The sequence below is a fragment of the Prionailurus bengalensis genome, chromosome A2 (assembly GCF_016509475.1).
Source record: "Prionailurus bengalensis isolate Pbe53 chromosome A2, Fcat_Pben_1.1_paternal_pri, whole genome shotgun sequence".
Lineage (NCBI taxonomy): Eukaryota > Metazoa > Chordata > Mammalia > Carnivora > Felidae > Prionailurus > Prionailurus bengalensis.
The window spans coordinates 689,395-704,832 of record NC_057348.1 but is presented as its reverse complement, the minus strand read 5'-3'; the positions used below and the strand labels follow the sequence as shown (position 1 = coordinate 704,832).

Below are 15,438 nucleotides of genomic sequence, written 5' to 3'. Positions count from 1 at the left end.
TGCCCCTCCCAATCCAGGCCGAGGGCCCCAGACACACATGCACATCCTTGAAGTTTATGCTCATTTTATTATAAAAAAATACAGAATCCAAAGTTGATTGTAATGGAGGGGGGGGTCCCGGTCGCCAGCTCCAGGCGTGACGCCACCACCCGCCCACGATGCCCCCTACAAAAGCCCCCCACCCGGCATCCAGGAGCCGTCTCCTGGCGGCCTCGCATCATATATATTTATATATAATATATATAAAACACAGATCAGGAAAGGCGGGTAGGAAATATGAAATCTGTATAAATGCGGTTTGCTTCTTTAAAGTGTCGGGGGGGTGTCTTTTCTTGGTGGTGGCCCCCGTGTTTCCTTGTGTCCTGTTTTCTTTTCTCTTACAAACGTTATTAGTTCGGAGAGTAGGGGCAGGGGCTCCGACAGACACACGAGCTTATTGCGAAGTGCGGCTTCTACTCTAAAAAGTCCCCCCACCCCCCCACCAAAATAAAAGTGCCCCCCCTCCCATGAAGGGGTAAGAAAAAAAGAAACTTTCCAGGCCATCCTTAGGAATACAGTAAAAATAAATCACAGTATATGCTTGCTGGCTCTATTTACAGAAATGTCACGTCTTCTGGGCCTCGGGGGCGAGCGGGTGAGGCTGGGGGGACCGGGCGGGGCCTAAGCGGTTCTAAGATGGGGGGGGGGCGGGGGCTCTGATGGGGCCAGGGCTCCACACGGGGCTCTCTGGTGAGGCACCCCGGAGGGAGGAGGTGGGGGGGGGAGTGGGGGGTGGGGGTGGGGTCTGAGGTGGGCTCTGATTCCTGGGCCGGAATTAGGGGCACGCATCCCCGGCCCCTTCCGTCTCAGACCGACCGGCCTGTCCCAGGGCACCTGGAGGGTCGACCAGACCAGGGGTCTCCCGATCCCCGTGCCCCGGGGGGGCCAGGGACCCACGCAGCATCCACTCTGTCTCCTTCCCAAAGTTACCGGCGACAGCAAGGAATAAATTAAATTAAAAACTCCAGTCTTTCTGATTCCGCCGTAAGAGAAAGGCCCTAGCGAGAGGTTCTTGGGCTCTCTGGCACCCTGGAAGGAATGGCTTGGCCGGGAGGCTGGACAGACACCCGGCCTCTCAGGCATCAGGGCCTTTAGCCGCGCCCCCCCAGGGCTGGCCCTGGGGCGGTGGACAGCCCCCCCCTGCCTGGCAGGGCAGCACCAGTCGTGGGAGAAACGGAGTCTCTAGCTGGTCTCTAGGCGGGGCATCCAGGTGGGCCGGGACTAGGAGCCCAGGAGGGTCCACAGCACAGGGACAGTGCTGAGGACCAGCTGGCAGGCGCCCAAGCCACTGCACGAGTTATTGCTGGTGAAGATGGGCTCCGGGGCCTCGTACAGGGTCTCGTCTGGGGGGACACGGAGACAGGATGGTCAGCAGGTGGCCCCCCTCCCCACGGGGCTGCACCCCCACACCCACATTGTGCCTCAGCTGTCCCTCCCAGACCCGGGGATTTCTGTCCATCTCGGTCGGGGCTGTGCCTTTTGTGCAGAGCATGGCAAACAGTAGGTGCCAAATGTGTGTCCGGCACCTGGGTGAAGTCACAAGGCTGCGGAGACCCCCCCCTTCTCTGCGTGTGGCTTTGATGTTTCAAGAGCTCAGAACGTGGGCCCTTTGGCCTATCTTGGGGCACCTTCCTGGTGTTCACTCTTGGATGAAAGGAGCTACGGCCTCGGCAGAGGGCCCGGTCACGGACTTCACCCTCAGTCCCCAAGGTCTGAAATGCCGTCCTCGTTCACACGTGAGGAAACTGAGGCTCGGGGTCAGGAGCCGCCCCCGCCATTGCTGAGGTTGAGGGACTCCCCGGGCTGTGTTGGGACCACCCCCTGGCTCTGCCGAGCCCTCCGTGGGCTCTGTGGGCTCGGGACACCAGGGTGGGGGATGGAACCCTGCGCGATGCCCTGAGCACTTACTGGTTGGCCGCACGTAAACCTTCAGCCTCAGGCAGGGTCGGTCCACAGCATTGGGCGGTGTGGCAGCTGGAAGAGAGGGGGATGGGGGTTGTGGAGTAGGGGGCTCTCAGTGCCAGAGACCTCCTGGGGCTACATCCCCTTCCCCACACTGGTAACTCGACCCTGACCCAAGGCTACGGGAGGTTCCGCCCATAAAACTCCTAACCACACCTCAAAGCCCTAGACACAATGCCCTCTGTTTCCCAGAAGTCCTCCCGCATACTTCCCTTGCCCTTCCCTTTGCTGAACCCCGACCCCAGAGACTGGGGGTGCCTGTGTCTTGTTCCACGTCACCCCAAGGCAGCACAGAGCAAAGTTCGAAGGTGTTGAATAAAAATGTTTTTAACCAGTCAGAACAACAACAACAAAAAAAAATCAGTGTAACCAAATGACTGATCTGGGATCGAATACCTGCTCTCTGGTGTCTGCGGGCAACTCAGCCCCTATCTGGGCCTCGTGCGTCGCACAGTAAGTGCTCTGGAAATGATTACTTCCATCTGGGAGCTCACAGAAGCCAGTCACCCCTGGGAGACAGGCTATGCGCCCACCTCGCGCGGAGAGGGACGCACCCTGCTGGAGGTCACAGGGAGGCCGAGGCGTTCGGTCCCCACGCCTCCAATTCCACCTTTCTTGCTCCCTGCCTCTCGGCCCACACGGCCCACGGAAGCTCCCGGAGGGGCCGGGGTCACACCGTAGCAGTGAGTCATGCGGGAGGCGGCCTGGGGACCAGGGTAGGGAGGGGAAGGAGGCCTGAAGCCCAGTGGGGGCCACGGGGGTTCGCGTGTGACAACGGCACGGGCACACGCCCCCCCCCCCACCCCGTGTGCACGACCCGGCACACGGACACGCTCAGGCCTGTCCCCCTGTCCTCCTGGTGGCCACTGCCTCTGCCCGCCCCCCAGAAGCCCCTCACGCTGGAAGATGAAGACAAAAAAGCATGTAATAAAAATAACATTCGTCATAGAGTAATTACGATAATTATCTTTATGAAACTCCCGTCCTGGAAAGAAAAATGTAATTTTTCTTATATTACGAGGACTTAATTTAAACACCTTCTCCCTTCCTCCACCCGCTTCTTCCTTGAATTAAAAGGAAAAAAAATCCAAGTAGAGCAGAAAGAACGAAGCCTCACAGAGTTTAATGTGACGCAGCGGGAAGGGGGGTAGCGAGGGGCTGCGTCTCCCCACGGCCCCAGGGGCCGACCCCGCGCCCCACCTGGCTCCCTGCGGGCCCCCACGAGGCCGGCCGAGAGATGGGGATCTCCGTGCCCCTCGGGGTCTCGGTGGCTCTGCAGAGGCATCGGCCCCACACCAACGCGGGCTCCCCGATGCCCCCATGCCGGTGGGGACGATGCCTAGACTCCCGTGTTCCTGGCTAAGTCCCTGCAGAGTAACGGGCTGCCAAGGGCACAGCAGCGTCCTGTCCCCAGACCCTGCCTTTGGCACTTTAGGGGGAGGAAGAAGGATGCCCCTGGAATCCCTCCCCCCTCCCAGGTGCCGCAGAGCCAGGGACAGCCTCCCTCAGCCCCGCCCACTCGCCGCGGGGCTGTGCCTGAGGGTCCCCAAGCCCTGAAAAGCAGCTCCTCCCACAGTCGCGGGGAATCTGGGGCCAGGTGGGCCTGGTGGGGGGGAGATGGTGGGGGAGGGTGGCCGGGGGAGGGCCTGGGAGCTCCCTGCCCAAGGCAGGGTGTGATGGGCAGAACCCGAGCTCTGCCTTCGCCCCTGGCTTTGACCACGCTCCCCTCCCCCACCAGAGTCCCTACACCCGTTTTGGGGGGGGGGGGAGGGGCAGTGACCACCCCTGATCTCAGGGCCCGCAAGTTGATGGTGGAGCCATCCGCTCCCCCAGCCCAAAGGCCCAGTGGCTTGATCCAGAGACAGGTCACAGAGGGGCATCTGCGGGTTTGTGACCTCAGCCCCACTCTGAGCCTCAGTTTCCCCATCTGAAAATGGGAACTCTAGATAGTGAGGCCTCTGGGGCTTGATTCCATTCAAGCGCTTGACCCGGGAGACACAGAGGCCAAGGCTGGCCCAGACCCCATCTCCCCATACCAGGACTCTGCTGCCCCCCAACCCCTGTGCGCTCCCCCCTTTCCCCCCCCCCACTGCCACATTGTCTCTACCTCCTCCTGCTCCCCCCACGTGCTGCTCCTCAGACCCCACCCCCATGCACCCCTGGCCCCCCTCGTGTACCCCCCCCCCCCGCACCCCCGCGCCCCCGCACTCACAGATGTAGTAGTACTCATGGCCCGGACGGAACTCGAAGCCGAGGGAGAAGGGCGTGAAGAGCTGGAACTTCTCCGAGAACTTGAGCGGCCCCCCGGGCGCCGCGGGCCGGTTGCACTCCCAGCGCTTGAAGCCGCGCTGCCGGTGGTCGCAGGACGCGTGGCCCTCGCCGTTGACCATGTACAGCACGTAGTGCTCCATGCGCTCGGCCGGCGGCAGCGGCGCCCCGTAGTGCGGGCAGTAGATGTCCAGGTAGTCGTTGATGCTGACCTCCACCGTGTAGCCCCCGCCGTCGTCCGCCGCGCCCGCGTGGAACCTGGGCCCCGCGGTCGGCGCGGGGAGGCCGGGGGGGGGGGGGGGAGCACAAGGGGCGCTGGGTCAGCGCGGGCGGTTGCGGGACGGGCCGGGGGCGGGGCCGGCGCGGGGGGACCCGGGAGAAGCTCCGGGGCGCGGGCCCACGTGCCCCACCCCCACCCCCCTCCCCCCAGGCCGCCCCGGAGCCTCCCGCCCACCACCAGGCCGGCGTCGGGGGAGGAGGGGCGGTCGCCTCGCCGGGCATTCTGGGTAACCGCATGCAACGGAGCAGGTGCGGAGCCCCCGGGGCCCAGCCTCCCTCGCGTAGGCCGGGCGTCCGGGCCCTTCCGTGCCGGGGCCGGCACGAGCTGCCCCCGCTGCCCGTCACGAAGTCCCTCTCCAAATAAACGTTACTGCTTGGCTGCCACATCCCCTCCTCCAGGCAGTCCCCAGGCTGCCCACCGCAGGCAGCCGCCGTGGCTTTTCCTCGGCAGATCTGACTGCCAAGGCGGCACAGGTGGGTGGGGCCTGGAGCTGAGTGTTCTGGACCCCTCTCCTAGCGTCAGTTTCCTTGCGGGGGGGGGGGGGGATTAGGGTTTGGCGTGAAGGTCGCCCCAGCCCGGCTCAGAGGTGCTCTGGGTCCCGCCCCCAGCCTCAACTCCTTACCTCCCGTGTGACCCCAGCAAGTCCGGGGATCTCCCTCCACTTGACAACTGCCCCCCTAACCTCCCGGTCACCTCACCAGGTTCCCTCACCCCTGCCGCCTCCGCCCCTCAGCCCCGCTTCCCAGCCTTTGCCCTGGAGGTCCCAACTGTCAGGCAGCCTGTACACGCAGCCTTGGGGAGCCCCCCCAGACCCAGCTTCGTCTGGCGAGGATGGAGGTCAGCTCCCCCCACCATCACCGCCTCAGGCCACAGCGACAGGAGCCCTTAGATCTCCCGGACGAGGTCTCCTGGGTCCCTGTCATGTAAACGCAGCCTGGACCGAGGAGGGACAAGGGGGCCTCCGGAGAGGAGCTTTATTAGCACATAAAAGGCCTAAAAGCAGAGGAGGGGTGGGAAGCCCCTTCTCCCTCTCCGCACAGGCATGGAAACTGAGGCCCAACAGCAGAAGGGGCCCAGGCTGCTTGGACCCCAGCTTGGCCACGCCACGCCTCTGTGGCCCAGTCCGCGGGAGGGAGCCGAGGTGCGGCCCCCATGCCGGGCAACTGAGGGGGGGGGGCAGGATTATCAGCCGGCATTGGCTGCCCCCCTGCAGCCCGGAGGCTCTGCGCCAGGTCGGGGCGGCTCCGGGGACCCCAGAGGGGGGAGTGAGGCAGCGGGAGACCTTGCTCACTCGTGCCTCAGTTTCCCAACCTGACACAGGAGATCTCGTGGGGATGTCAAGTCTGCGGCTGAGGCGCAGACTCCCGAGATTTCCAGCTCGGAGAGTCGGAAGGAGCAGACTCACCTCCAGCCCTTCCCTGCTCTCGGACCGCCCAGGGATGGGGAGCTCTGCCCACCCCCACAGAAGTGGGATGCTGTTTGCAGATTCAGTGAATACAGCAGAGAGACTCGGGGAGTGGAGGTCAGTTGGGGGCTGCAGATAGTTCTGTGTTCAGGCTCGGGCTTGCACCCAGCTAGGTCTTGTGGTTCATTCTCGTCTCAAAGCCTCAGTTTCCAACTCTGTACAGTGGGGACAGTCCTTGAGAACGCCAGTCGTGTACATAGCAGGCCCTGCACAGAGGCAGGGCAGCCCAAAGTCAGGCTGGGACAGGGTCAGGGTCAGGCTCACAGCAGGGTCAGGCTGGGACCAGGGTCAGGCTAGGTCAGGGTCAGGCTCACAGCAGGGCCAGGGTCAGGACCAGGGTCAGGCTCAAAGCAGGGTCAGGGTCAGGCTGGGACAGGGACAGGGACAGGGTCAGGCTGGGGTAGGGTCAGCTGGAGCAGAGTCAGGGTCAGGCTCACAGCAGGGCCAGGCTGGGGCAGGGCCAGGCTGAGATACGGTCAGGGTCAGGCTTGGACAAGGTCAGGATCAGGCTGGGATAGGGACAGGGTCAGGCTCACAGCAGGGTCAGGCTGGGACCAGGGTCAGGCTAGGTCAGGGTCAGGCTCACAGCAGGGCCAGGGTCAGGACCAGGGTCAGGCTCAAAGCAGGGTCAGGGTCAGGCTGGGACAGGGACAGGGACAGGGTCAGGCTGGGGTAGGGTCAGCTGGAGCAGAGTCAGGGTCAGGCTCACAGCAGGGCCAGGCTGGGGCAGGGCCAGGCTGAGATACGGTCAGGGTCAGGCTTGGACAAGGTCAGGATCAGGCTGGGATAGGGACAGGGTCAGGCTCACAGCAGGGTCAGGCTGGGACCAGGGTCAGGCTAGGTCAGGGTCAGGCTCACAGCAGGGTCAGGCTGGGACCAGGGTCAGGCTAGGTCAGGGTCAGGCTCACAGCAGGGCCAGGGTCAGGACCAGGGTCAGGCTCAAAGCAGGGTCAGGGTCAGGCTGGGACAGGGACAGGGACAGGGTCAGGCTGGGGTAGGGTCAGGCTGGAGCAGAGTCAGGGTCAGGCTCACAGCAGGGCCAGGCTGGGACCAGGGTCAGGCTAGGTCAGGGTCAGGCTCACAGCAGGGCCAGGGTCAGGACCAGGGTCAGGCTCAAAGCAGGGTCAGGGTCAGGCTGGGACAGGGACAGGGACAGGGTCAGGCTGGGGTAGGGTCAGCTGGAGCAGAGTCAGGGTCAGGCTCACAGCAGGGCCAGGCTGGGGCAGGGCCAGGCTGAGATACGGTCAGGGTCAGGCTTGGACAAGGTCAGGATCAGGCTGGGATAGGGACAGGGTCAGGCTCACAGCAGGGTCAGGCTGGGACCAGGGTCAGGCTAGGTCAGGGTCAGGCTCACAGCAGGGTCAGGCTGGGACCAGGGTCAGGCTAGGTCAGGGTCAGGCTCACAGCAGGGCCAGGGTCAGGACCAGGGTCAGGCTCAAAGCAGGGTCAGGGTCAGGCTGGGACAGGGACAGGGACAGGGTCAGGCTGGGGTAGGGTCAGCTGGAGCAGAGTCAGGGTCAGGCTCACAGCAGGGCCAGGCTGGGACCAGGGTCAGGCTAGGTCAGGGTCAGGCTCACAGCAGGGCCAGGGTCAGGACCAGGGTCAGGCTCAAAGCAGGGTCAGGGTCAGGCTGGGACAGGGACAGGGACAGGGTCAGGCTGGGGTAGGGTCAGCTGGAGCAGAGTCAGGGTCAGGCTCACAGCAGGGCCAGGCTGGGGCAGGGCCAGGCTGAGATACGGTCAGGGTCAGGCTTGGACAAGGTCAGGATCAGGCTGGGATAGGGACAGGGTCAGGCTCACAGCAGGGTCAGGCTGGGACCAGGGTCAGGCTAGGTCAGGGTCAGGCTCACAGCAGGGTCAGGCTGGGACCAGGGTCAGGCTAGGTCAGGGTCAGGCTCACAGCAGGGCCAGGGTCAGGACCAGGGTCAGGCTCAAAGCAGGGTCAGGGTCAGGCTGGGACAGGGACAGGGACAGGGTCAGGCTGGGGTAGGGTCAGCTGGAGCAGAGTCAGGCTCAGGCTCACAGCAGGGTCAGGCTGGGGCAGGGTTAGGCAGCGACCCTGCCGATCCCTTGGGCTGCCCCTCGGCTGGCCGAGCACGGGTGTCTCATGGACTGGCTGTGTTCTCTGGCCGCTTGGGCGAGATCGATGCAAAAGCCACTCCAGGCTTTTTCAAAAGTCGTTTTTGCTCCTTCCCAGCCCATTGAAAGCCCCATCGATCAGCCAATCGATGACAGCCGTGGCCAAGCGCCTGCCAGGACCACCCAGGCCCGACCCTGCAGGGGAGGTGGAGGTGGGGAAACGACGATGACGGTATGGGGGGGGGGGTACAGGACGGGCCCCCGTGCTGACCCCGGCCCCCTCTGGTCCTCAGTTTCCCCTCTCCTCCCTGGCCTCTGCTGCAGGGATGTATGCTCAGCCTGAAAGGGAAGAGCTCGCTCAGCTCTCTGCGGAGCCTCGCCGGACGAATGGACTCGGGGGTGGGGCTGCCGGGGCATCGCCGACTCCCCACCCCACCCCTGCCCGTGCCTCTCCATGGTGCCTGCCTCCCCTGCACTGGGCCAACGTGGTTCTCCTCTGCCGTTTAATCTCCCGAAAAAACGTCCAAGAGCGAGGCTGCTTTGCTGGCTCAGAGGCTGGATGCTTGGGCCCCACCAGGCGGGCCAGGCTCCTGGCCTCCCCAAATCCGGGCTCGCTTTTCTGAGTGTAACTCAGACCCACTGACTCACTGACTCAGAGCTCCCTCATCACTCAGAATAAAACCCACTCCTCCCGGGTCACGAGGCCCGTGTGGCCTCACCGTCCCCACCCTCGTTGTCAGAGTTGTTGTCCTCCAACTGCCCCCAGCTCACTCCCTCCAGCCACGCCAGCCTTCTGGCTGCTCCGGTTCCCACCCCAGGGCCTTTGCATGTGCTCCTCTGCCCAGCCTGCTCTCTCCCGCCTCCTCCACCTCATCACGTATCTCATTCCAACATCATCATATTTTTACCTTTACACAGTCTGCTGTCCGCCCCCCCGCACCCCGGACCCTGGGGGCCAGCCTCCTCCTCCCCCCCTTTCCCTCACCGCCGGCACAGGCCTCGTGCACAGTGCCTCCACACGTTTGTTGATCAAACAAAGGCCAAAGATTCAAGGTCTTTGAGGTGCCGGAGTCACAGGGAGCAGACAGCGACCCACACATGGAGTGAGGACCCCCGGCAGGTGCGTCCCAGAAGAAGCCCCCCGCCCTCCAGCTCTAGCTGCCTAAGCGGACCATTGTTTTCCCCTCCCCGGCTCTAAAATAGTGATGGCCTTGCTGCCTTGGCATTTCCCGGTCCAAGTTGGCCGGCAAACCAGGGGCGGGCGCCTGGCCCCTACTCAGGGTGGCGCCTGTGCGGGGGAAGGGCCCAACCCCAAAACTAAGCCGGTGCAAGCAACACAAAGCTTTCATCTTCTCCATTAGTGAGGAAGCCTGATATGCAAATGCTCCACGGGAGCAACAGAGAGAGAGAAAAACTCTCACTAAGGGGTTAATGACTGACTTGGGACGGGTTCCCAGACAGAGGGCTCCTGAGGCTTTCAGACGTACAGCCCTTCCCCTCCCGTGCCACACCTTCACCCCCACTCTCGTTCACCCTGCCGGCTGCCTGCCAACGTGCACTCCTCCAGGCAGCCCTCCCAGCCCCTGGCGGACCCGACCCTGCCCGCCAAACCCACCCCTACCCCGCAGCCGCCCCCCGCGCGGCTAATTAGCTCCAGTCGGGCCATTGTCAAGTCATTAGACGCTAATAGCAAAGCAACTAATTAGGAGTCTCGCCCAAAATGGGAGTGGGGAGGGCTGTGCCACCCCCCCCCCCCAGACTAGAAGTTGAGGCAGGGGTGAGGCGCCAGCAAGCTGAAGCCCACGCCACCCTGCCAGCTGCACTTGGGACCAGCTCCCTGGTCTGAACCCAGTCACGCCACCTGTGACCAAGACCCCAGGGAAGGACACACCCAGGCGGGCCCTGGGTGGGCAGCAGGGTCCCGAGGCCCAGGCCGGGGCAGGGTCAGCCCCTCCCCACCGCCATCCCCGGCGAGGCCCAAGACCTCGGCACGCACCCCCGGCTTTCTGAGGGGTCGAGAAGACATTCCCCCACCTGAGGCCTGGCCACCTTCCTTCTGCTGCAGCGAGGGGCGGGGGTGGGGGGGGAGCCTCAGAGAAACCCGGGCCCCTAGGTGGTGCGGGGTCAGCCTCGGGGAGGGTGTGTGCGGAGGGGGTGGGTGACTGAAGCAACGACCCGACCCCGGAGCTGAAGCCAGAGGTCAGCCCCGCCTCTGCGCCCCGGGGTCAGCAGCACACAGGACGTGGCTGTCCTGGACTCCCCCCCCCCGCCCCCACCCCCCAGTGTCCTTAGCCGGCCTTGGACGCAGCAGCCTCTAGGACTGGGGACAGCCCGACCGGCCCGCCTTCCCCGGAGCCACGGGTGAGTCACTGTCTCCGGGTCCACGAAAGGGAGGCATAACGGGGGGGGGGGCAGATCGGACGGTGCGTGGCTGTGGCTGGGCCGGCCGAGGGGGCAACTCGGCTCGTGTAGTGAACGGAGCCGCTTGAAACCAAAATCCCCAGGCCCGACAGGGCGACCGAGGCGTGGCGGCCGAGCCCCCAGGGCGCAAGAGAGCAGGCATGGGGGCGAGACCCCGGCCGGGGCTGGCCTGCCAAAGTGTGGCCGAGGTGGGGACCGAGCTGTGCCGGCGCACCTAGCTGTCATCCGCGTGGAGGCACAGACGTGGCACGGGGTCCGGGGCTGTGGGGGGCCACAGCCGAGCCCTCCCCCTGGACCCATCTCCAAAGGAGAGAAGTCCCCCCACGGGGCAAGGCTGGCCGCGTCTCCCGCTCCTGAGGGTAAGGAGAGGGGTGTGGGCCTGGCTCAGGCCGATGGAAGGAGACGGCCGGGCCCTCAGAAACACCGCCCCCCAGACCCCCTGAACGCACGTGCTGCCCCAAGAACCACGTCCACGGGTGACCCCGAGGGGCCCGCAGACCTCACGGAGACGTCTGGGGGGGGCCCGGAGGTCAGAGCCGCCAGAGCCAACGCAGGCACAGCGCCCCAAGGGGAGGCACCGAGGCTGGGGACGGGGAAGGCCCGGCTGCCCATCAGACCCCAGAGGCAGACCCGGACAGAAGTTGCCCAGGCCCGCGGTGGGGGGTGGGGGGGGGTGGGGGGGCGGCCCTCAGAACTGCCCCCCCCACCCCCCTCAGCTGTTTCTCGCCCTGTCCTTCGGGCTGGACCGTCGCTGTCCATGCAGATTTGGGGGCCAGCCCCAGAAGCCCCTGTGTTCACCCGCAGGAGCTGCCTCGGTTCCCCTCTCTGTCGGGGACCTCTGAGCCCCTGGGGTCATGCCGGGGCCACCAGGGCCCTGCCACCGTCTGCTGAGCGCCACACCTGTCGGCCCCCACTTACCGAGACGCGGAGGCTCCCGGCGGCCAAGCCGCCTGCCTGAGCTCCTGCCCGGGCTCCCCGCGGCACCCCCGGGCCCCACCCTCGGCCCCGGGTGCCCAGACCCAAGCGGTCTCGCCCTCCAAGCTCTGAAAGCCAGGCAGACTGACCTCTCTCGAACAAAACCAAAACCCCTCGTACAGCAAAATATGTTATCACCCGTGCAAAGCCACTTCTCCCCAGGCCCCGGGCAGGGCTGCAGCGCCACGGGGACCAGGGAGGCCCGACGCCTCCACCGTGGGAAGGACCCTCCTCTCCGGTCGCCATTTTCCTATCTGCACCCCCCACGCGGAAGCACACGCAACCGCCTTCGAACGCTCCCGCGGCCGCGAGGCGCCCGGTGCGGGTGGGTTCCGGGCCCACAGCCCCCGCCCGCATCGGCACCACCGCGCACGTGCAGGCCCGCGCTCGCCACTCGGGTGGGGGACTCGGGGACAGCGGGCGCCCTGCACAGTCCCCCGGCGGGGACCCACCCGGCTCGAGGAGGGGACAGAGGAGGACAGCCAGCCGGGCCGCCATCGCCGGAACCGTCCGCCCCCTCACCGGGGGCCCTGGGACGGCCGGGGCCGGGCCGCACACGCGCAGCCACACGCGTGCACTCCGCTCACAGATGCGCTAAAGACACACGTGTGCGCCCCCCGCACACACACACACAGGCCCCCCCCCCCCCCCCCCCCGTCCTCCCCGGTGCAGACACTCAGACGCAGACGGGCACGCGCACCCCCGGGCACGCGCATTCCACGCGCAGACGCGCCGTGCGAACACGTGCACGCACTCTGGCACAATCACGCACACGCGTGTGCAAACATGCCAGAGCCGGGAGGCACATGCGTCACCCTGCCACGCGGGCGTGTGTGTGAGTGACCCCTGAACGCCGCGGGAAAATGCACGCGAGTGCACGCGGCGACACAGGCGGAGACACGGAAGCCTGAGCGGGAGGCCGCACCGACCTTCCGCACACAGCACGAGCCCCCCGCGGCTGCACACGCGGCCGCGCCGGAGGGCCCAGCCCCACCCGGCCGCGGACAGGTGCAAGGACCAGGGAGGAGGCGGCGCGCGGCCGGCCTGCGGGGGTGACCCGCCTGCGGGTGGCTGACCCGGACAGCAGGGCCCCACCCTGCCGCGGCGGTGACGGTGGGTGCGGGGCTCGCTCGGCCACGTCCACCAGCCGCGTGTGCGCAGGAAATGCGCTGCGCGGCAGCAGGATGTGACTGGGAAAACAGAGCCACATACTTATTACCTTGGTGCAGGTACGAGGCCGGGCCGGGCATGCGTGGCGGGCCTCACCGCGGCACTGCCTGTCCGTTCCCCACGTGAGCACACCCGTCCGTCCCTCCAGCTCCTGCACGACCGCCTGTCCCCCACCCAAGTGTGCCCAGCCCTCGCTCTGACCCCTTCCCTGCTGTGCCTTTTGTGTGCGCCCCTTCTCTTGGGCGCCCCCCCCCATCTCCTCCACCTGCCGCCGCACTGATCCGTTACTAACCCAGCCGGGTCTCTCGTCTCTACCCGCGGGACTGCCGCCAGCTCCAGGCCTGCTCACGGACCCTGCACCTCTGCCCTGGGCAGCCGCCTCCGGGGAAATCACCATTCCTGGGTGCCCTTGGACCCGAGGCCCGACACCGCCCCTCCTCCCGTGTCCGACACGCACCCTGTCACTGGCTGCAGGTTCCAGGTCAGCCGGCCCCGGGCAGCGAACCTCCCCGAGAGGTCCCTGGGCCACGGAGGCCCTCGGGCAGCTGGTCGGAGCAGGACTGTCAGGTCAGCAGCAGGAGGCGCTCGGGTGTGAGGCCAGAGCCGGGCACCTGGGGCTGCCTCGTCCCCCCGGCCGGGATCCTGTCCACAGCCCTGTGGCAGGTGGGGCGGCAGGCAGCCCCAACCACCCCCTTCCGTCCCCATTCGAGGCTCCTCGTGTGTTTGGCGTTTGCTAGAACAAAGGACGGGCCATGCCTGGGACGGAGATTCCAAAGCTGAAACCAAAAACTTGGGCCGGGGAGGCGCTGCCCGCTGGGCTCCCCCGCTCGGCCGCAGGGAAGAGCCTTAATCAAACCCACATGTGACCAGCAGGGCAAGGCGGCCAGGGAACCCGCTCCGCGGTGGCCTGACTGTCCCTGTGCAGCCCCGGGGTCTCTGCCCTCAGCCCTGGGGCCCAACCCCACAGCTGAGCAACTGAGGGGGGTGTCTGGGTGCGCTCCCTGCCCCCCACGGCAGGACAGTGGCTACCCTTGTCCCAGAGCCTGCCTCAAAGACGGCCCTTTATGCAACTTTCTGCCCGACAGTAACGGGATGGCAGAGGACAGTGAGGGTGTCTTGACCGGCACTTGAAAGGGAGAGACGGTGACCAGTGGCAGAGGGACGGGAAGCAGAGAGGCTGGCCTCCTCACTCCCATGCGCAGCCCAGCCGGCCCTGGGAACGCCGTGGGAGCCTGGGTGCTGTGGCTGACCCCTCGGAGTGCTGAGCTCCAAACCCCATCTCCCGTGGGACCCCGGCCTTGGAGAGCCGGTGATGGCCCAGAGGCTTCTGCAGATGTCCAGGACATGGTCAGTTACCAGCAAACTTTTCTCAGTCGGATTAGCCAGGACTCCGGCTGCCCCCCAAACTGCACTTAGCGCTGGGCGCCGAAGGGGTTGTGCGGGCGGGCAGGACACCGCAGCCAGGCGTAGCAGGCTGGGGACGAGGCCACCTGGGTCCCCACCTCCGCTCCTCTCCCCTCACCGTGACCTTGAGCCAGCCACGCGTGCATTCTGTGCCTCAGTTTCCCCATCAGCACCAGGAGGACGGGAGAGGATGCCGCCGGGCCAAGACTCCCAGGACCGCTCCTGGGTGCCTCAGTCTCCCCACCTCCACAAAGCTAGGACCTTGGGCCCCCTGGAGCGAAGACGGTCCTGGTTTGGTAGGGAGGAACAGATCAACTTCCCCGAGTTCACGTGGGGACCCACCCGCAGGACGCGCCCGCGGACCCCTTGCCCCGGGGGGAGGGGGAGGCCGCGGTCCCCCACCCGGCACAGTTCAGCGATGAGGTTCCCCGGGGGATCTCCACGAACTCCGACGCCGCCGGCAGGCGTCCCCGGAGAGGCCCCAGGATGGGGGACCCCCAAGTCCGGGAAAGGAACTCGGGGCCGCCCAGCTTCGGAGGGTCCCCCCGAACTCCGGGGGCTGGCGGCGCTCTGGGCGCGCAGGGCGTCCGGTGGGGCGCCCTGCGCGTGTGCGGGGGGGAGGATGCACGAGGAGCGGGAGCGCCCCGAACTCCCGGGCGCCGGAACTCCCTGGGGGCTCCCGCCGGGGCCCGCCGGCGCCCCCCGCCCCCGCGCCCGAGGCGGAGCGCGCTCGGGGGCCGCCCAGAGCCCGGGGCGCGGAGGCCCGGCCGGGGCGGGGGGCGCCCGGGGCCCCCGGCGCCGCCTCCCCGCGCGCGGCCGCGCTCACCTGGGGTTGCTGCGGTTCCAGTAGACGGCGTAGCGGTCCGAGTTGGCGCGGGCGGCGTCCTCGGCGCGCGCGAAGGGCGGCGGCGGCGGCAGCGGCAGCAGCAGCAGCAGCAGCGGCAGCAGCGGGCGCTGCGCGGGCGCCATGGCCCCGGTCCGGCCGCCGCGCTCGCCTGGCCGCCGCCTGCCAGCGGTCTCCGCCTCCTCCGCCGCCGCCGCCGAGCGGGCGGGCTCGGGGCGGGCGGGAGGAGGGCGCGCCGGCGCTTGGAGATCCCCGGCCGCCCCCCCCCGCCCGTGCGCGCGCGACCTCGGGCGCCGAGAAGGCAGGCGGCGGGCGGGCGGGGCGCCGGGGGTCCTCCCCGGGCGCCGGCCCCCCGGCCGCGCGGACTCTCGCAGCGCGGGCCGCCGCCGCAGCCGCCGGGGAGGGGCCGGGGCTCCGGCCTTTGTCCCGCCCGAGCGCCGGGAGGGCCGCGGGCGCCCCCTCCTGCCGTGCCCCGGCCACGCGGGGGCCGGGCGGGGGTGGGGGGATGGCCCCCCTCCTGCCTCCGCCGCGC

At 67.0% G+C, this 15,438-nt stretch overlaps 1 protein-coding gene across 1 annotated transcript; it reads right to left on the bottom strand.

Moving 5' to 3' along the window:
* Positions 1 to 1,062: 1,062 nt before the first annotated feature.
* Positions 1,063 to 15,087, bottom strand: EFNA2 (ephrin A2). Its single transcript, XM_043590115.1, has 4 exons — positions 14,889 to 15,087; positions 4,214 to 4,527; positions 1,948 to 2,013; positions 1,063 to 1,382 (listed from the first exon to the last, which is right to left on the bottom strand). Exons 1-4 carry the CDS (start codon positions 15,029 to 15,031, stop codon positions 1,261 to 1,263), a joined length of 645 nt encoding a protein of 214 aa, XP_043446050.1. The 5' UTR covers positions 15,032 to 15,087; the 3' UTR covers positions 1,063 to 1,260.
* Positions 15,088 to 15,438: the final 351 nt, after the last annotated feature.